Source organism: Tyto alba, unplaced genomic scaffold, assembly GCF_018691265.1.
Source record: "Tyto alba isolate M040663 unplaced genomic scaffold, T.alba_DEE_v4.0 Super-Scaffold_38, whole genome shotgun sequence".
Lineage (NCBI taxonomy): Eukaryota > Metazoa > Chordata > Aves > Strigiformes > Tytonidae > Tyto > Tyto alba.
The window spans coordinates 40,433,949-40,455,260 of record NW_024881313.1 but is presented as its reverse complement, the minus strand read 5'-3'; the positions used below and the strand labels follow the sequence as shown (position 1 = coordinate 40,455,260).

Sequence of the window (21,312 nt, the reverse complement as noted above, 5' to 3'; positions counted from 1 at the left end):
GGATAAGTCTGATCCGTGCAGGCTCAGCCAGGATGGGTAGCAGAGCCCTTTTTTGCTTTGTACGAGCGTTGTTACTCTTTCGGTGAGTCTTGCAAACTGAAAGATCATCTCTCCCTGTTTTATATCCCCCCTCAAAAATCTCAAACGAAGGCAAGGGGATCTGAAAAAAAAAACACAGCATCCCGTTATTTAGAAGCCATTGAGAAATTAAGTGAGAAGGTGGCAGGAGCAGCCTTGAAGATAAGCTTTCTGCTGTGCCGGAGGAGAGGAAACGCGCAGGGAAGTACTGTAGTCTTTAATGGGGCCGTGCACATTTTTTGCCAGCTTATGACATTTCGAAAAAGCCTTTCTGAAGCTGGTGGTTTATATAACCGGCGCTCAGCTCGTGTTTTCACTGCCACGTTCAATTAACAGGAAAACCCCACCAAGTTTTTGCAGGGAGCCTTGCAAAAGGTCACGCGGTGACGTCAGCCTTTTCAAGTTTAAGGTTGGCTTTTTTTTTTTTTTTTTTTTTGGCCGTTTTAAGTGGCAAACGGTTCCAGCGCCTGAGATCCTGCAGTGGGGGAGAGTGGGGACAGCCTTTTCCTAAGTACACTGTACCATGTGTTGCAGACCTCTGCTAAAGGAAGGCGTTTGTGGGGTTAAGGGCTGAAGAATGGGATTCTTTGGCTTTTATTTTTCAAATGACTGAGCACGGGCAGTAAAAGCTGTGTGAGTGTTGAACTGGTCCGTAGCAGGCTCAGTGCTGATGCTAATGGCAGCGCTGAGGCTTTATCCTTGCGGTATCATGTGGTAAAACTCTATCTGTTGTGTCTTTTGATTTTTTTTTTTTTTTTTTCTTGCCTAATGGCTGAAAATCAGATTAAAACATTCTGTTTGCGTTTCTCAGGAAGGCTTTTTTTTTTTTTTTTTTATTTAACTGAAGAAAAACTTTTGTCCAATTTAAGCTTTAGCTTAGCAGAATTGTATTCGGTGCCTTTAGTTTAACTGTTCCTGACTATCACCTAACTATAAATTTTGAAGCAAAATGAGAGAGCAAGGTCTCCTGAATCTGTTTAACACTACCTGGCTGGAGGTGACTCTGTGTTTGCACGCACCGAGGTCCTGCGAGCACTTGCTGGAGCAAGCTGGAGCAGTTTGACCCTCAGTGAGATATGCAAAACTACGTGTATTTTCAGGATGGAGACCTTATGGGCTGAATTTCAATAACACTTGGCAATTTTCTGGATTAAAAAAGGAGCGTGGTGGCATGACACTTCCCAGGAAAAGCAGAAAACACTTGCACCACCTCGACTATAAAATTGTTGTGCTGCGGATCGGGCTGAAGCTTTTGGGGAACTTTGCTTAATGGAGGGTTCAGTCCAAAATGGTGTTTGGAGCAGAAAGCAAATCCTTGTCCGAGATAAGAAGTCAGGAGATAATCTCTGTCGATCACTGCTGGCCGGTCTAAGGGGAGCTGTTGACCCTGCCTATCTGAAAACTTGAATTTTTTTGCAAGTCCTCCCTTTAATACACAAGAAGCTGTATTTCCATAACCTCAGCTTTCTGCTGAGCAAGTTGATAATTAACTGTAGTTACTTGTATTTATGAAATGCTTGTCTGCAGGTTGCCCTTGAAACCGGTTCCCTGATGCATTCACATCATCTGCCTGGTTTGGAGTGAGACGTAATCTTTGCTCGGGTGCAGCCTGCACCGACGTTTACCTTCCTCCGAACCCCGTTTAAATCGCCACGTCAAACGTCAGTTCTTCCAGCAGGCAAGTCCTGCCACGTGTCCGTAAGCACTTTGTAAATGGGAGCTTGCCTCTTAAAAATACGGAGGTCTCTCTGAAAGCTGAGCTGATTTGGGGATCTGTGCATGATAAAGAAAACTGCTGGTAAAAAAAAGGGGGGGGGGGGGGGGCGGGGGGGTCACAGGTCCTTAAGTTGGTTCAGGTATCCCCAAATAGCATGTGTGTGATCCACGAATGCTTTTGGCGTAGGAAGGAATTTTATTTTAGTTAAATAATGTGTGTGTGTATATTTAGTAAAGGGTTTGATAGGCTTTTCCTCTGGATAGCACCAGAGAAGCGAAGAGGTAGAGAAGTAAAGAAGTACACACGTTATCTTACTTGCAAGGAGCTAAGTACTTTTCCCACAGCTACTTATTTTTAGCAACAGATATTTGAGTAGAGGAACTGTTGTTTCGGATGCTGCTTTTAACCTGGGTCTGCGCCTTTGATCCAGCTGTTGAAATAATCTTGTGTGTGGCTGCTGTTGAAATGAAAGGAAATACTTGATGGCTGCCGGTGGCGTGACGGGGCTGTGGCATGTTGCTGCTGGCTTAATTTGGATGACAAGGGGAGAGGAGGGTGTTCCGGGGAAACTTCCCAAATTCAGACTTGTGAGACCGCGAGCAGAGAGGTTTAAGGTGTGTTGGGTCAGGCTGTCATAGGCTGAGTGCGGTTAAAAGTGTTGAGAGGAGCTTTGGATCCACCTTTGCTCTCTCCCCACTGGTTTTTAGGGTTTCAGGGTGATTTTTTTTTGTGTGTGTTGTTTTTTTTTTTTTTTTTCTCTCCCCCCTCCCTCCTTCGTTTCTAAAATACAACTTGCGGCCCCTGTAAAGATGAAGGGGGCAGTGAAGTCCACCGCGCGCAGGGAGGGTTTGGGCGGCAGTAAGTTGGGACTCCTCGGAGGGAGCAGCTCTTTGCTAGGAGGACACGTGCAACAAGCCTTTTCGGTTCCGTTTGAGCTCTTTGATGGACTCCTGTGCCCTGCCCGAGGCTCAGCAGTTCACCGAGGGTGGGCCGGCACTCTCGAAGCGGCAACGAGCCGTGGCAGAGGGGGAACAGATGACCCCTGGGGAGGTGTGAAGCAAATCGGGCTGACTAGATGGAAGGGAGAGAAGCTTGGGGTGTGATTTGGGTGTGAGAAGGACCAGAAGTCCTCGACGTTAGTCCCATTTGAGCCCTGACATCCTTTTCTTTCCTCCGTGGCTGGCACCTCTCCATCCCTCACCCACCACACGTGCTTCTGAGCCGTCGGGGCCGCTCCCGGGGTGTTTGGGATGCCGTTCCTTCGGCCAGGGCTAGGACAAGCAGATGCTTTTAGGCAGAACCAGCTCGATTTAGACCCTCTTTTTCCTATTGCTTTTTGCCATCACCAGCAGGCACCGTTGCCACCTTGTCAGACCGCCGGCGGAGCAGCCCAGCAGAAGTTGGCACTTGGAGGCAAAATCTTTTCAAAGATCGTGCCGGCTGTTTTCCTTCTTTTTTTTAGTGTGAAACCGCTGTGATATCATAAACCCCGTTGTAAACGGAGGGTTAACTCTCCTAGGAGAAGCCAGCAGAAAGTTTGAGATCTAGTTTTCCTGATGCTCCTTAATCTTGACTGACTTTTGCATCGCCATGGTAATGGACGGAGGGTTTTTACATAATTTTTCTCTTTTCATCTGTACCGATAAAAAAAAAAAAAAAGATTAAGTGCTCCTTTTCAACCCAAACTAGACAGTGCTAAAACATTGGCTGCTTTCATCTGCTGCTCAGTAGTCCCAGCTGTGCTGTCTGGGTTGCCTTTTTTGCTGGCGCTTTTGAATGGGCGCCGTGGAAATAATAACTGTCACGAAGCCTCTTTTCATCCGTCGCTGATAGCGCGCTCGTGCCGAATGAGCAGGAGCTCCAGAGGGTAACGCAGAGCCGGAGGGATGAGTTGTGGTAGCGACAGGAGATACGGACGGTGTGTAAGCTCTCTGTTGGGGAAATCTCATTTCCCCTGCAAATGGATAAACTTGTCTCTATAGCTACTTGTTCTTTAGCTTATTTAAATTACCTGTCGCGGGTAGCTTTTTATTTTTTAACAGAGAAACCCTGTTATCCCAAGGAGGCAAGGCTGGTGGGGTTGTGTCTCTCCTGACCACAATCTCCTGGTCCTGTTGACTGCTTTCATGCCAGAGGGATGGAGGTGGGCACTCTGTAGCTAAGAGATCCCTACGAGCTTCAGGAGAAGAGGTTGGATATAGAAAGAGGCTTTTTTTTTTTTTTTTTTACCACCCTACTGAAACATTCAGCATGAGCTCAGCTGTTACCAGCTATCAGGGAACCGCTTTGGGAGATTTGATGTAAAGTTTAACTGTGGAAAGCCTTTTAATTGGAGCTTCTGCTTAACATCAGATGTTAAGCTTGATGATGATGCTTAAACATCAGAGAACGTACCCAGGAGTCCAATCCATAGGAGAGCAGGCCTGAACCTACAACAATTCCTGCAGGAATTTCACTTGGCATTTCCCGTTGAAGGAAATGCGTGACAGTTTATTCCTGGGATGGGAACATCAGCATGGTCCTGAGCTCTTTGGCTCTGTAAATTGTGGTAAAATTCAAAAAGGTGTTTGTTGAACGAAAGCAATATAGTTAAAAGCCAGTTTGAAGCTTTTCCTCCCATGTAAGTGTTTGATTCCCTCTCAGATTCTGTTTTTTGAAGCTTTTAAAAGCTTTTCTTTTACTCAGATTTGGTTCTATTTCCTTTGACAACTCACGGCATCTTTTTTTTTTTTCTTTTTTAACTAGAGCTTGACATTTGTTGTCCTCATGCCCTTAGTTCCCTAAATACAGCAAATGCAAATCATCCCGCTCCTCAGATCGTCTAGTGTAAAGCACGAACATTTCAAGGGTAATGTATTTTCATCTGGAAGAAAGTAATTTGAAATACAAATGCCAACAGGGAAAAGTAGCGTGTATGTATACTTCCAGATGCACTCCTTAAATTGCAAATATGGTGCAGAAATGGGGATCCAAAGCTGAGCTAAGCAGCAAACGCATTCCTGAGTGGATTTGGGAGAGCTGCAAAAGATTGTTAATAAGCAAAAATCAAAATGACCTTTAGCAGCGTGGTGGGAGGCAGTGAAGGGCAGCAAAGCACCTTGAAGGTGTAATGCAGGCTGGTGGTGAAGACTGTGTGAAGCATCTAAGGCTGAAGGTTGCTTGCCAAAAGCTAGGGACAAGCAGAAATAAGAAAATCTATTCTGTAAATATTCAGATTTCACCCGTTTCGTGCAGCTAACGCAGATTGTTTGGGCTTGTGCAGCGCGTGTGACAAGGCATGCTGCTCTGCTCTTCCTTTAATTTTGCTGTCGTTCCCGTGTCTCTTGGAATGCGGATGGCTTTGTGCCTAAAATGTGGCAGCTTCGGGTTATTCCCACCGTTTCGTGGGAAACAAGGCACAGAGGTAAACAACAGGAGCACCTGGGGGAGAAACTGGTGTTTGGCCCGGGGTTACGTCCTTTATGTGCTGCAAAAATCCAGGTTGCTGGGGATTTTGTGCCAAGGTAAGTTGTCGGTGGCACCGAAAAGAGGCAAAAAGTGGATGCCTTGTTTCTGCTTGCTCAGGTTCTCTGTCCGATCAGCTTAAGGGGAGATCTTCAAAAATTTTTAGCTGGATCTGGGCGTAAAAATACAATATGAGAGAATAAGAAATAAAGCAAATAACGAGATCTCTGCTTTGAAATGCCATGAACCAGCCTGGCAAAGTATAAAGTGGCTTAATAAGCATCCTTTGTCTGTAGTGTTTGAATTTCCAAGGGAGTAAAGCAGATGGTTGTGCTGTTGGCTTCTGTGGAAATGCTTGTTGTAGGCACGTATTTTCAGTATTGTCCATATAAGTGTGTGTGTATATATACGAGTTCCTGCATTCAGATTCTGCTTTCTCCTTCCTTTCAGCCCTCCCTGGTTTCTCCTCTGGTAAGGTGGGTGTGGAGTACTTTTCCTGTAATTTAGGGAGGAACAGTTGTGTGGAAAAAGGTTTTTTACTGTGGAAGTAGTATTTAACATTTAGAATTGTAGACAGACCTTGTTGTGCAGGCGTGTTCTGGGCGTACAGGCTTTTTTTCCCCCCCCCCCCCCCCTTTTTGCAGTTGCCTTTGCTGCTGTTTAAATTCTTCTGGGACAGCGTTTGATTGCTGTAGCTAAATAACAGGATCCACTAGTCGGTAATTTCCCAGGAAAAAACCTGGGTGATGCTCTATTTAAAACAGAATATCTGGGGGCTCAAAGGGGAATGCTGCTCATTTTCCAACAGAGCCTGTCAGCAAAAAACAAGGTGTGGAGAAGATCAGCGTGGGGGAGACGCTGGAGCGGCGCGGCTCACCCGAGCAAGGGAGGTGCCGTTCTCCGCACCGAGCTTTCCTCATGTAATAACCTCATGAGCGTAACGACCACGTAGCTGTTTCTCCCTTTCTTTTGGCCAAAAAGCCTCGAAGGAAGCGGAAAAAGCAGGAGCCTTCCCTCTGAGGCTGGTGTGACCTTTAGGCTGACGTTCGTGCGAGGAGGAAGGATCTCCCCACCCGCTCCTTCGCTTTGCCTCCCTGCGCCAGCACTAAAGCTTTCGTGGCTGGTGTCCTGCATCACGTTGGGAAAAAAAACACAAAACAAAACAAAACAAAAACAACTGCTTTGGCCGCAGCCCAACCTTTTGTTTAACGTTGCTTTCGCTTTGCAGCCAGCTCGCTTCCCTGCTCCTCCACGCCTGGCCGTGCTGGTAGGAGGGGGAGGAAGGCCACGGAGCTGCTCAGTTTCCTTTGCAGCGTAGCTCTGCGCCCTGTTTGCCCGCCGTCGCTGGGGCTGAGGAGCCTTTCTGCCTCTTGTCCTGGCTGTCCCCAAGACTCAGTCAATCCGCAAACGCCGGTGGACTCCGACCGAAGCATCTCCTTGATTTTTTTTTTTTTTTTTTTTTTTTTTTCCTGCTAGTTTTTTATTTTGGTGGAGCAAAGTAGCTTCGCGTTCCTGAAAGCAGAGTACCAAGTGGCTGAGCAAACAGTTGCTGTGGAAACAGAGCGTAGTGAAGTTATTACTTCGAGAATAAAACACACACACTTAGGGCTACAAAGGCTTCATTTCTCTTCAGGCTTTATTAGGAGAGTAATAAACGATCGCAGTGGGGCTGGAGGTGGAAACCTGCAGACAAAATGATTGTGCCCCCCACCAGCGGCACACAAATACGCGCGCAGCGGGCGGTCGGTCATCTAACCTGGGGAAATGTTCTTCAAGGCTCTTCTCTCCAATGCCACCCCACAAACGTTGTTGACTTGGAGACCAGAGGCTTCTCCAGAGCTGTGTTGGTGTACTGCGGGCTCTGGGGCATCCCTGGAGTGGAGGGGAAGATGGGGTCAGGGGGGCCGGGGCGTTAATTTGCTGGAGTTCTTGGGTTTTTCTTGGTGCCTGCGGTGAGGTCCTTGGCCAGACACGCTCCAGCGTTGTGTTGCTCAGTTGGTATCTGCAGGGAAAGCTGTTGATAGTAAAACCCCCAAACCAATATATTCTTCAACACTCATTTTGTTTGTCTTGTGGCCAGTGTGAAATATGTTGTTTTGTTTTTTTTTCCTTAACTCTGGAAACCTTTTGTGACCATGTGGTTAGGAAAGTCTGGGAAATAACGTTTGGGTGTAGAGGAATGCCAATTTATAATTACTTAAAACGATGCTGTACAAAACACAAAAGTGGGAAATAAAAGCCTTCAGGTGAATAGTGTTTTGTCTGTCCATCGGTGGTGGCAGTGCTGTGAAACAAGGAGCTGTGCCTGCTCGTGTAGGAAGGTGGGTCCCTTTGTTTCCCTTGTTCGCCGAGTTGGTGGTTATAGTCAAGACTCAAATTCACGTCTGCTGCTTCACCGCTCCTCGCCATAATCCCTGGGAACGGTGACAGTCACAGCTGTCTCCTCCACGCACCGTTTGACAGATTTTTATGCAAGGAAGCCAAATAAATACAAGTATTTTGCTTCGGCTCTAGTTCCCAAGATGCTGCCGTGCACATGTAAGCCAACACTACCGGGGAAGAAAATGATCTTGCTTTTGCTGCTCTCTCTGCCCTCCCTTCGGTGAGGTTAAACCAATCTGAGTCAGGTTAAAACTAACCCACCAGGAAAAAGGAAACGCTTGGTTTCTCTCTGCTTCGATTCCTGGATCTGGTTCACAGGGAGACTTTGCAAACAGGAGGGGTGGGGAGGAGGAGGAGGATGGCCGGACCTTTGTTTAAGCGCCGGCTTTCATGCATCTGTGAAACTGGGGCTGTAGGCTGGAGTTTAACAACCTTTTACACCAGTTTGAGTGGATCCTACTGCGGCCGCGTCCTGCCTGTGCTGGCATGTTATTTGACCCCTCTGTGAACTGGTTCAGGAAGCTAACTGGCTTTTATTTTTTAATTTTTTTGTTTTGTTTTGTTTTGTTTTACCCTTCTGTTTGGTTGGTTTGGTTTAATTTTTGCGGGAGAGTCGGCCCTTGAAGTGGTTTCCTACGGGGCGAGGTGAGAGCTGGAAATGGGAAGGTGCTGCTGGTGGGGCTGGACGGAGGATGGGGATGCAGGAGGGCTCTGGCACGGCCACCTTGGATGGGACAGGGGGACAGGCTGCAGGGTGGCAGTGCCAGCATGGCCAGCCCAAAAGGAGGCTTCTCACCCAGCCAGGGCTGGGGCTGAACTGGGAAGCGAGGTGAGATATATTTATTTTTAAGCCAGGGACAGCCAGCACCCAGGTATAAATAATGGAGAGTGATGGGATTACTTTCAGTAAAAACACATGGATCTGGCACAGAGGGATAATTGATTTAATGAATCTGAAAGACACTCGAGTCTGAGGTTTTTTGGCAAGCGCTCTCTGCAGTGCAGCGCTCCTGTCTTCATCGGCGGGCGATGCTGGACTCCCCCCAATTTTGCTTTTCTTCACCCACCTGCACTGGACGTGACTCTGCACCCCCAGCTCTCGAGGGGCGGCTGGTTTTGACAGTCGGTTGCAGATGGGTAAAGAGCAGCACGGAGGCCGACGACCTGCTACGAGTCAGGGCAGGGATCTGCAGAACCCCCTTCGACCTGGGGAAGCTGGGGAAATCCCTCCGGTCCTGAAACCGGCAGCAATTAGTAACGGGTGGCACAAAAGCTTTTCAGTCTCTAACTCTCGCCTCTCCAAAAGACGGCGGTGAGAGAATGACATAATTGACCTGGCTGGCAAAATTCATCCCGTGTCGCGTGGTCAGGATTACTCAGCACAGTCGTAGAGCAGATGGATGGGTAAAACATTTTGTTCCGCGCAATTTGAGCGTTAATCGGACTGTGCTTGGGTTTGGGAATCACTGCGTGCTCGATCCCTCCTGCAGTCTCACACTTTGATGCAGGTGGAAGAGGAGCCTTTCTCCCATCCCACGTAAATTTCTTGGTGGTTGTGCCTGTGTGAGGAATTTGGAGACCAGGCTGGCAAAATGTGTGTTTTGCCCTTTTCAGAGGGAACGTGCAGGGCTTGTTTCCCCTCTCCCCACCCCAAAAAAAACAACGTTATTCTCCTTCCTGCCTTAGAGCTGTGGCAGAGAGGTGGAAATTAAACCCGACTACTGGAAAAATGTGCTTTTTGGAGCTGCGCTGTGCATCCTCGGGGTATGTCTGAGCTCATCCTGCTCCATACGGCGATGCACCGCTGCTTCTCTTCCCCACGGGGACATCACCACGTGAGCGGTCAGGCCACGATCCTCTTCCCTGGAGGTACCTCCAGCCGTTTCCCTCGTGACACTGGGGAATTCAGCCTTTCTCCAGGCAGTTTCCCAATGAGACAAGTAGCCGAGGTTCTCGCTGGCGAGACCCTTAATGCTCCCTCCTGTTAGCAGCCTACATTGGTTTTGCTCATTTTCCACCGCAGGTGCTTCTGGTAAATGTCCGTGCTGTTTGCTTGGGGTCGCCTTCGCTGCTGGCTCCATCGCTGGAGTTGTTGGTGTGCTGCTGCAGGGGTTTCAGCGTCTCATGTGGCATCTGAATGAACAATTAACCATTGGTAAAGGTTGTCAGACTCTTTCTTTTTTTTAAAAAAAAAAAAAAAAAAGACACATCAATATAAGGGACCACTCATATTTGATGCTTTTTCAAAAAAAAAAATAAATGCAAAGCTCAGCTGTTGAGCACTTTATACCGTTATCTTCTATATGTTTCAGGTTCTGTATGTTCCTTGCATGTCTACTTGCATGTATGCAAGTGAGTATTATGCTGTTCTACTGCAAAACAAGTCTGAAACAGGCCAGGACTTGGGTTCCCCACACCAGTCAGACACCCTGGTTATTGCCTCATTTGATGAGCTAAAGATACCAAGTCTGAGTGAAAATACTTGTTCCTTATCCAGAAAACAGGAGGCCCTGAACTGAATTTTCAACCCAGTCCTGAAATACTAGCTGAGGCTGGGCAGATGCTTTGTGGTGGCTGTAGGTGGCTCGGCACTGCAGAGGTCGGTCTCTTCTCCCATGTAACAAGCGATAGAATGAGAGAAAATGGCTTCAAATTGTGCCAGGGGAGGTTTAGATTGGATAGTAGGAAAAATTTCTTCACTGAAAGGGTTGTCAAGCGTTGGAACGGGCTGCTCAGGGAAGTGGTTGAGTCACCATCCCTGGAGGTGTTTAAAAGACGTGTGGATGTGGCACTTATGGACATGGTGGCCGTGGCAGTGCTGGGTTAACGGTTGGACTCCGTGAGCTTAAGGGTCTTTTCCGACCTAAACGACTCTGTGATTCTGTCACCCACCACAGCCCGCTGGAGGATGGCAGTGCATGGAGAAGGAAAGGTTCAAAGGAGGCTTCGTGTGTGTATTTCTGCAAGGAGCTATTTTGTTTTCCAATTAAGCATTTTGTTCTTGGCCAGTTTGGTGCGTGTCTGGAGAGTCCCTTGTGGCCATGACCTTGCGTGGATCACAGAAAAGAGAAACTGCAGTTATTAATGCCATGTCTCCCTGCAACGCCCAGTTACTTTGGTGCTGGACTGTAAATACCTGGGTTGCACCAGCTATGAAATAATTGAGTTATTTGCCAAGCCCGTGTGTTCATTTAGCCTCACGGCATCCCTCTCGGGTCGTTTTGAACCATCCCAATTTCACGGATGAGGAAATTAAAATCTCGTTGCTGAAATAATGTGTGTCATAAAAAACCTGAATGAATGATTGTGTGTTGCCGGGCCGCACTTTCGCTACGCGAACGTAAAGTTGCTGTTAGTTGTAGAGGAATTTTCTTTTAAAGTTTAGTTCCCTCATAACCTCCGAGCAAATAATTTATAGTCCTGACAAAGATGGGATGGTCCTGGTGATCTCCATCGGTACGCAAGTTTTCTCCAGCATCTTTCTGCTTGGCAGAACGAAGCCGAATGCCGAAAAGCAAAGGAAGAACCATGGCAGGGTAGTTGGGGAGCAGCAGCCGTGTTGCTGCGTGGCCAGCTGGCCTTGCTTTTCAACGGGCTTTTTTGTTTAATTTATCAAGAGGAAGAAGAGACCTCCAGAAAATAGGTTAATCATCAGCTCCAAAAATGCAGAGCTAGATTTGTCTTGCGCCCAGGCAGCACCGCTCAATTAGCGCCTGCGAAGCTGTGATTTACGTTTGTGAAACTCTCGGTAGCTTATCTAACTTTTTTTTTTTTTTTTAATATAAATACAGGATTGGGAGGATTCATGCTTTGAGTTTCTTGGCTGCAGCAAACCTTTAACCTTTCGATAAGGTCTTGGTGTGGAAACACAAACCTGGTTTAGTTTGTCATTTCCTCCCCCCCCTTTTTTTTTTTTTCCCCTTCCTTGGTGAAATGAAACTGCCCATGCGTAGCATTTGGTTTTGTTTCTGCTTTTATCCAAGAGCAACAGAAGTGACAAATTAACTCACTGAAATGCCTCTAAAATCCAACCAAACCAGCCTGGCCCTCTCTTCCTTCCCACCCCAGAGGAGAACAAGAAAATAACTGGACCGTCGTCTCTGCAGTGCAGTGGTGGCTTCTCAGCTTGAATATGACTAGCAGTTTGTTTTTTTTTTTTTTTTTTTAATTTTTTTGCCTTTTATTTTTTTTTTTCTCCTGGATAGCAGGAGAGAATTATGTGACTTAGTAGTGAACATGCGTCAGGGGTTAAAACAGGCACACCGTTCCTCTAGCACAAACAGAATTAATTCTTGAGCTAAAACCCCTTTTTTGGTCGAGATTCAGCTGATTCCCGAGTGCTGTGTCCTGTAAATCAACAGCCTTTACCGGAGGATGGGATGACTCTCGCAAGCACATTAACCTGTCAAATTCAAATAAAGAAGTTTTGTCGTTTGCTAGAACAAGCTGTAACGGTCTGCCCTGCCTGCTGCCAGCATCGCTTTTTCAGAAGGGCTGGCTGTATCTTCTCAAACGCGTCAGGGCTCTGAACGCAGCCTGCAAAACCCACAAAACTTTCCACTGCTGATCCCGGCACTCGTGTTAGGGAGCTGATGCTTTACTGCCCATCCTCAAACGCGTTTTGCCCTGCCATTTCAAGGATGGATGGTCCCCCTGCATTTTGCAGACTAGAGTTAAGTAGTCCCTAATGGGGATTTACTGCATTTAAGGCAGGGGCTCTGGTTGTGCAGATTTCCTCTGGGGAAACGATTTTTTTAGACTCAGGCCTCAGAAAAGCACCGCTTTCCCCTTCAAATGGTAATTATCCGATGCTTTTGCAAATTGGCAGCTCCACCCGTTCGCCCTCAATGGGTGGGCTTTTCCCTGCCAGTGCAGTGGGGTTCCCCACTGCCTCCCTAAGATATATTTCTTAGCAGTGTGCCGTGGCTTCGCACCAGGACCGTGGCTTCGCTGTGGAGGGTGAGTTCAGGTGAGGGGAAAGCCCCGCATTAACATTTTGTGTTAATAAGGAGGATTACGGGAGATTCTTGGCCCAGGGATTGGGAGAAAACTCGTCGTTCACATCAGATTTGAGGGCAGGGGCAGAGCCCCTCTAATGCCCACCAAGAGCCCCTCTAATGCCCACCAAGAGCCCCTCTAATGCCCACCAAGAGCCCCTCTAATGCCCGACTGCCTGACGCAGGTGACACCAATACATGCACGTGTTCTTCGTTAACAAAACTGGTAACGATGTTGTAGCAGCATCTCGTGCCGATGTGAACTGGAATGACCTGATTGGATGAGTGTTGTGAAGAATCCTGGGGTGAGGATGGAGAACGAAATGTAATTTCAAATTTAACCAGGGCCCGGAGAAGGATGGTGAGAATTTGTCCAAAATAGGTGACACCAAGGAAATTTGGGGTGAAACGGTGTTTTTCGTTCGTCTGTTGGGCAAAGCTGTTAGAGGGAACCTGTGGACTGTGTGAGCACAGGGGGGTTCAGCCAGCAGCCCCCAGTGCTCTTGTTCTGTGTAGCTTCAATTTTGCTCTGACAATGTCCTACATGAAAAGGAGTTAGTGACGTTTCCACTGGGTTGGGATGGAGAAGCTTATTCATGGCTTTTCCAGCTCTTCATTGCCTGGAAAAAGCGTTTTGGCTTTGAAATGGCTTGTTCTTCCTGCTCAGAAGTGCCGATTTCTTCCCGCTCAAACTTTCTACGTCTAATTGAAACTGGTGTGTTTTCACATAGGTGTTTTCTTCAATGAAAAGTTTGTAGTTCTGATCTCAGGGGGAATACCCGTGGCACTAATTTCACGGGGGGGACGGCAACTTGCTGCCTGAAACATTCTCCAGTTTTTGCCATTTAACAGCAGCGTTTGCGACGCAACCGGCCAGGTTCTGAAGTCGTGGTAGCAGGTACATTTAAAACGGCGAACCACAGCCACTTAGGAGTCATTTTGGCTTATTTGAAGGGGAGAAATATTTGTGCTCATTTACTACATAAACAACACAATTATTTAAAAAAGTATTAAAAATACCTTTCCTTCTAGAAATGTGAGGGTATTTTTTTGGAGGCATGGCCGTAAACCGAGGTGTTTAATTTTCAGAGGCAGTTTTGTTCCTTGTGTTTGTTTCTGATGGGAAGTCACGCTGTTCGGGCTCTGATTTAACCATTTCCATAGTAACCAGCTATGACTGAACCAGGATTAAGACTTCAATAAGGAATAAGCAGCAGGGACACAGAGGCTCCGGGTCTTAAAAATCATGTTTTTATACAATTACCTCAAGGGTTGCTATGAGCAAATGGATTCCCAACAGCTTTTGAAAAATATCGGTGGATCTTGGGTACTGAGTATACCGTAATGATGTTTTTATGTGCAGAACTTTTTGCTGTAAAATTTTATCGAGATCCTTTTTTTTTGCCTACTTAGAGAATTGAAACTCTGTTGGCTTTAAAACATGCTTTATTGCTAATTGAAACCTTTAGCTACTCGGTGACATTTCATGACTTGGCTTTCTGCGTTCTGGCATTAAATGTCTGGAAAGAGCAGCGAGATGGGAGCAGGAGTGCACAGCGGCGCCTTGCCAGGCTTCAAGGACATCTGAGCTTAAATCTTGGCCGAAGATTTAAAGCAAAAAGTGCTAGTAGGTGCCATGCTCGGCCCGAGGCACCGTGACTCTGTCCTCACCTCGTAGCTGACCTCACCGCCACGTATGCTTCGGTACAAAGAAATATCAAGGAAAAGGGTGAATGTAACCACCAAACAAGATGAACGCTCGCTAACCTGGATGAAGTTGTCCCCTCGGGTTGTGCAGAAATTGGGCCGATGCGATCTGGGAGCTTCCCAGGTGTCAGAGATACGGGCAGGCTCTTGGAGGGGCCGCTTTTCTTGCCGATTTCAAACGCTAACACTTTGCCTCCCTGGGGCTGGCTCTCGGCAGCCGGTAAGTGGGAATAGGAGCAGCTACAGCCCAGCTGGCAGAGAACAGCTCGAGAGCTCAAACTTGCTTTGTTCCAGCACTGACCTCTTTTTAACTCCTCAAAAAAGAGACAGTTATTGTGCCAAAGAAGCACTTGACTGGTAACGTGACCATCCTCTAAGCCTTAAATGAAAGATAAGGAGATCTTTACTATTCTGGTTAACCTCCAAGGAAAATAAGTTGATATTAGTTCCTGGGAAGAGGAGAAGCCGTCGGGTCATTTTGTTGACTTTTAAGGGTTGCCAGGGGATGGCTAGCTGTGGCTGGGTTGTATTTAATATGGGCACTCGGGGCCGGCTGAGTTGCCCTGGGGGATTTGAAAGAGCAGCTCTGCTAAAGCTGGGGGGCAGTGGAAATGCAAGTTGGAAGATTTAGGCAGATATCAAACCACGGCAGTTTGGTTATTGTACCTTTGCTAAAGGCCGACCCTGGTGAGAGGGGGAAGCAGTTCTTCAGACAGAAAATTTTAAAAGACGGTGGAGGAGAGAGAAGGAAAGAAATGCAAGCTTCAGTTTATAAAGTATATTTGGGAAGGAGTTAAGTGACACACTTGTGTCGTATAGGAGTGATGTGCTGCTTTCCAGACCAACAGTGATGAGAGGATGTTAGGCATCTAGCAAAGCCACTTGAAATCAGCAGTTGTAGGTAATTTGCACCTAGGAACCCTAAAATAATCAGCTGAAGAGATTGGTAGCCTGCTGCATTTTGATTGAAATCTTTTCTGAATACTGCATAAATGCCAAAGGACTGGAAAAGTGCTAATAAAACACCACTATTTAAAAAATAAGGGCAAGAAGCGTAACTTGGGTGATGCCAGTTTGACTGCTGTTGGTGTCGGAATGATGAAAGCCTGATTTGCAGTTCTTTGAATGAAGAGTGAGAAAAAGGGAGTGTCAGTTTTGTCATGTAAATTGGAGTTAGTGAAGGGTTAGTGTTGCACAACGTGCTGGTTAAAAATTACAGCTCTGAACTGGATAACCGATAGCTTAATAGCTGTCAACGAGGAATCGTCGCTTGGCGGAGGTGTTGCTTTTGGGGGCCTGTGCATCCCGTATTTCCATTAGTCATTTGGAAATATGCGTGCGTTTTCTGCTGGTTTGATGACAGCTCACTCAAAGCCTGAAGGCTGGTGAGGTCCGAGTAGCGATCGTCATCTCTTTGTATTAAGGATGAGCCCTTTTGAGCAAAAAGGGGGGTTGCAGGGCACGCGGGGGTGTGCTCTGTACACCTGCGTGGGGAAAATATGGGGCTTATCCATAAAATGGGTTCACCTCTGGGAAGCCAGCGGCGTCGAGAAGGATGTGGGTATCAGGTGAGGGATGGTGACCTGGTGTTGCCCTGGTTCACGTGGTCTCAGCATTTGGGGACACCGGAAAAAGTCAGCGATGGGGTAGGTAGGAAGAGCGCGCCGCTTTAATCCGGTTGGCTGATCCAAAAAATCTTTGAGGAGCGTCCTCGATCGTAGCGCCCAAGTGTTTACACCCTTTAAACAGATCAGGTACCAAATGCTCTTTGGAAGCGAGTGATGGCGGGAACCAACAACTAGAAATGGGCTTTAAGAGAAGCTGCCAGGGAAGGGGACGGCTCCTCCATCTGCTGTCTTCAGGAGAAGGTTGTGTCCTTTACCTTTTCTTGGAAAAGGCGCTTTTGCCGCAGCGTAGGGATAACGAGCTGAGACTTCCCAGATCTGAGGCGGTTGAAAGGTCAGGTGAGGTGATTTAAACACCCCTTTTTGGCCTTAAATCTCCGAATGCGCTGCACAGTGAGCTCCCTCCCTTGTTATTACAGCGGAAGGAACCGAATTGCCGGGCAGGCTCCCACCAGCAAGAAAAAAGCATGATCATGTGCTGAACCCCGGGGAAAAGTTTTATAGTCCTCGAAACGTTGTGTTCCCCAGAGCAGATGCTCTCGCAGGTAGCCAAGACCTGTTCCACGCACAAGGAAGCACATGATGGGTAGGGGAGTTTGCTTTACTGCAGGTGAAATAAGTCTCATGTTCTGTAATTTCACATGCAAAGTTCGTCTGTACGCCGGGAGACGAGAGAATAGAAATGCCTTCCTCGACTGCATTCCTCTCTGCTGATTTTTCAAGGCTTACCTCTTGCTTTGTGATACGACTTGCCTGAAGTCCGGGAAGTGGTAGAACGTGAAACCTGGTGTTTTCCCCAAAATGCTGGAGGAGCTTGCTATTTTGCAGGCGGAGCTCCATAAAATCCAGTAGTTGTTCAGCAGGCAAATAAAACTGCTGCCTGGCAGGACTGTGGGTTGTGGGTGGCGACAGGAGATGGACTCATCCCCCTAGTAATGACCCAGAAGCTTTCCTCTTCATTTCCCTTCTATTTCTAAATGCTCGGCTGTTCTTTACAAAGTGTTTTTTACCAGGTAGTTGCTGTCCATCTCTGAATATTGAACTGTCGGCTATCATCTTCTCTCTGCCTGGTGCTGGCTAGGAGGAAAGCAAGCTCATGCAGTTAATGCTGACCAAATAACGTGGTTTCCATCCCAGGTTTGCAGGACCCAGGTTCTAACCCTTGCAGACATCATCCAGTTCCCCACAGATGTTCAGCTGGGAGCACAAGCTATTAACTGATCCCCGGGTAAAGCTTGCTCTGGGTGTTGTGGCGAGGCAGCTGACACCCTTCTTTGAGCAACCCGATGCAAATCTTCTTGGATTTACACCTTGAAGAGGCAGTGGCTTGGACTCTTTTCATCTCAGACCTCTTTGTGAAGAGTGGGAGTCCGTGGAGCAAAAGTCTTTGTGTTGGTAGCTACAAGCCACGGGTTGCCAGTTGCGACGTCTGTGAATTAAAATAGGTAGGAGACTACAAGCAAGCAAGCTTTTTAATGTTGGGAATTTATCTTTGAGTGTCTCCTTCCAAAGGCCGAAGGATGGGAATGACTTTGCAGGCAGTTGGTGAACAGTCTCGTCGACTTGTGTGTGCGTCTCCAATCTCATGACTTACAGCTGATAATAAAAACCTCGCCACGGGGCGCCTTGAAAAGAGGAATCGCTAGAGCGAGAGTGGAATGGCAGAGGAATGGTTATTTTCATTTCCCTTTGTGGCGTGAAGGTTTGAGATGTGAGAAAATGAAGTTGAACCGAAAAGTAGTGAGAGTTGAATTGCTGCTGCGCACCTGTGAGGAGCGACCACGAGCAGGCAAAGGGAAATGCATGAAAACGCTTGAAGGATGAACAGGTAATTAGGGCAAACGGTGTTTTGGGGAGGAATACTTCCTTTCCTGAGTTAAGAAATGAACGTTGTGACACAACTGTGGAACAGAACTACTTGAAGAGGAAGATGAAGGGGCGGGTCTTAAAAAATTCGGAGCAAAGCGGAGAACCCCGAGACATCGCTGCTGTGGCAAAGTCTTGAGGAATTGGATAAATCCAGTACGGGCAGAGAGGGAAGGGGCAGCGGTAAAACGTGGAGCTGTAAGAGAAGTTGCCTGTTTGAGGGGCCGTCTCTGTATCAATAAATGATCATGGTAATGGGATCTGCCTTTTCGACAACCCTTTGCTCCCGAGGAGGCACAGCAGCTTCGCCGCAAGCTCCGTATCTCGCGCGTGGTTTCAGGTTCTGTGCCCGCGGGAGCGGCTGGAGAGGGGAAGCTCCTCCACGTTGGCGCAGACGTTGTGAACAAGGAGGATTCCTGCCTTGCCCGGGTTTAATTTACAGCTCTGATGGACGCAGGCGTGAGCCGCTCTGGCTGCCTTCGCGCTGAAGCGGAGGAGCGTGCGCGCGGTCCCGGAGACGATGCCGGGCCTGCGCGCGAGGACAGTCGCGTCCTCCGGCATTTCAGCTCTGCCCCAGCTCTTTCTTGGCACCCCCGGGACTTCTGATAGGTATTCCCTGAAGGATTTGGTTGTAGTATCTCCGACTGAAGCGAGGCATGTTTGTGTTGGATATAATTTCAGGGGGTGTGGGTAAAGCTTGCTACGGTAAAGCTTTTCTGTCGCTAGCCAAAGCTACGGGCATTGCCAAGCAATGGGGTGCACCTCTGGTTTTCGTGGAGGAGGAATGATCTCCAGGTGGATCTAACATGATTTTTTTCTATGAATATCACCATGACTTAAGAAAAATCTTACGGTGGAAATGGGGAATAAATGAAATTGAAGCTGTTAGCAGATCTAACAGCTCAAGCCGCTGCGAGCACAGAATCAGTCCTTTCCGCGTCCTGCTGCTGTTGTGCACAGTCAATCTCTGAAGGCTTCAGACACTTTAACTGCCTCTTTTTGCGGAAGTAACTGAAAGTTCAGCCTTCTTATACAGCAGGAAACCCCAGCGTTTTGGGTGAGGAAGTGTAGAAAGCAGAGGAGTGATCTCCAAGGCCTGGCTGACTGGGTGCTGCTAGCAAGGCACCCCGCTTGCTGCCTGCTCCGGCCTCAAACCATCGAGAAGCTCTTTGAATCAGCAGCAGTTTATATCTATATTTAAAAACCCGTGACGGCTCCCTGCACTCAGCACCTAGACCCACCACTTTTTTTTTCGCCTCGCTTGAAGGCAGCACAGGAAACCCGCCTGGTAAACTGTGGGTAGGGCGAGCGTGCAGGGGGAAAGCAGCGCAGCCTGCTTGGAAATGCAAACAAAAAGCTCAGCGACCAGAAGAGGAGCAGCGATCCTCCTCAGCTGTCCCATCAAATATTGCTTTAGAAAACCCTCTTTTTTTTTTTATTTTTTTTTTTATTTATTTTTTTTTATTTATTTTTTTGTAGAGCCGCGAGCGTTCCTGATGCTGCTGGAGGTTTACGGCCTCTTCGCCACGTGTTGTCTCTGCCCCGTGGTGGCTGGGGGTTTTCGTCACTCTGCTCATGAAACCAAAATCTTGTTTACAGACCGTTTTGCAAACAGGGAACTAGCATTTACTTCTCTTGCTGGCGGGGGGGAAGAGCAGAAGCCTGGCTTCAGACATAGCCATTTCAGACCTTGTTTCTGTTCCACTTACACCCTGATCTATCTGGTGGATCCTGATTAACGGCGGATGATGGCGGGGAGTATAATTTGAAGGGCGTTCTTGATGGTGATGAACAGTCTGGCAATGGCTGCCTGTGGTTACTCCAATCCTCATTATCCAGTGTTTCCCTTCTGTTAAAGTACAGGAGGGACCATATTTCTTTCTTTCCAGCCTGGGATATCCCCCAGGGTGACTCCCACACCCGCTCACATGGTGCTGAAGGGCCTCTCGTGCCTGTTCCATGCCATCCAAGAAGGTGCCACGAGGAGAGCTGTAGCAGAGGAAAAACTCCCTGCTTGGAGGCACTACAGGGCTTGTTGCATGAAGTTGCATTTGCTGGTGGCCCGGTTCATTTTTCTAGCAACATCACCATGTGGGCAAGGAGCCACTCTGGGCCGGCTTCTCCCTGCACGTGCCCCTCTGTCCACAGGAAAATATTTTAGGTGGTAATGGGGAATAAATTGGAATTGGGGATTTGGGGCAAGCTCTAGGAGAGTGTTAGGATTTCAATATCAAATTATTTCAGCATACGGGGGGAAAAGAAAGATTTGCAGTGCTGCAAAAAGTTCAGGCTTGTGGGAGGAAGAATAGCCATGGCTTGATGTGAATATTGTTGCCCAATATCTCTTCGGGATTTCAGAATCTTCTTATAACCCTCCTAGATAGAATTCTAGCAAGAATGAGGAGAACGCAGACTCTGTGTGCACGCGCTGAAAGTATGAAGAGATGAAAGGAATGAGAAAGGACTTAGAGTGCAAGGAGGGTACTTCCCACAGCTTTAAATAGCGTGTACTGAAGGGTCTCTAAGTATTACCTAGCGCTGAGCTCTCAGCAGAAAGTTACGGCAGGAGCCAAGCTCATGGTCCTTCTTGAAAAAGAAATGTCTGTGCAAGTATCACGAGGTTACTAGGGACTTAAAAATAAAATTGCAACTGGGAACTCAACTGGGAACTAAACACTGGTTTTTAGGAATGACTTTTTTTTTTTTTTCTTTTTTTTTTTTTTTTTTCTTCTTTTCTCCCCCCCCGCCTTCTCTTTCTAAAGAGACAGGACCGTTTTTCTCGACCTTTGATCAGGAGCTGAACCTGACCAACTTCAGTCACTGATGAGCCTGAACCAGACCTGAGCTATTTCCTGGCTCGCCTCCCTGTTTGCACGTAATCTAATTTTTAACTTAGGTCACAGAAGAGAGTTTTAAAGTTTGCAGAGTCAAGATGCACGTGGTAAGCAAGGTGTTTACCAGGGAAACCTTTCTGGTCCTTTCAGACGTTAGGAGTAAGTTGAGCTGGTAAATAATTTTGGTATCCTGAAGTTGGCTGTTGTATGTCTGAACTCTCCAGTGAAGCTTTTAACAGAGCAAGTAATTTATTAAAATAATTTCTGATCTGAAAGTGATATTGGTCGTGTTCTGGTTACAACCAATTTTTGCTTGCAGTTTTCCAAAAAGAGTTGTGAACCTCTTTCAGGGTTGAAAAAAAGACTTTGAACAGTCTGACCCTAGAGCGCTTCGTCTCTGAACTGGGGGGAAGAGGACGGGTAACCTCTGCGATGCGGTGAAAGGACATTTCTTGAAAACAGCTTCTCTGGCCTCCGAGCCGTTCCTGTTGAGAGGCAGATGAACGCTGGCACAACAGTGTGTTTGTGGAGATGTGAATTGTAGCCGGTAATAATACAAAAACAAACGCTGTGTGTTTATTACCAGTTAGCTTGGGTAATACTCCTCCTGGAACCAGCCGTGCGCAAGGAAGTAAGGACTTAATCTGCCTGGAGCTGCCACA

General features: G+C 47.4%; 1 protein-coding gene across 4 annotated transcripts in view; it reads left to right on the top strand.

The window, feature by feature from the left end:
* CCDC12 (coiled-coil domain containing 12) overlaps window positions 1-21,312 on the top strand; it is a 41,422-nt gene that overhangs the window by 4,365 nt on the left and 15,745 nt on the right. The window contains exon 1 of one of the 4 annotated variants that reach the window (XM_042802098.1): window positions 5,164-5,298. The exons of 1 other annotated variant lie outside the window; for it this stretch is intronic. In XM_042802098.1, coding sequence (XP_042658032.1) covers window positions 5,257-5,298 — 42 coding nt within the window. In that variant the 5' untranslated portion in view covers window positions 5,164-5,256. Of the gene's footprint in view, window positions 1-5,163; window positions 5,299-13,820; window positions 14,546-21,312 lie in introns of those variants that run through there. 2 more of the 4 variants (XM_042802097.1, XM_042802095.1) reach the window with 2 other exon arrangements.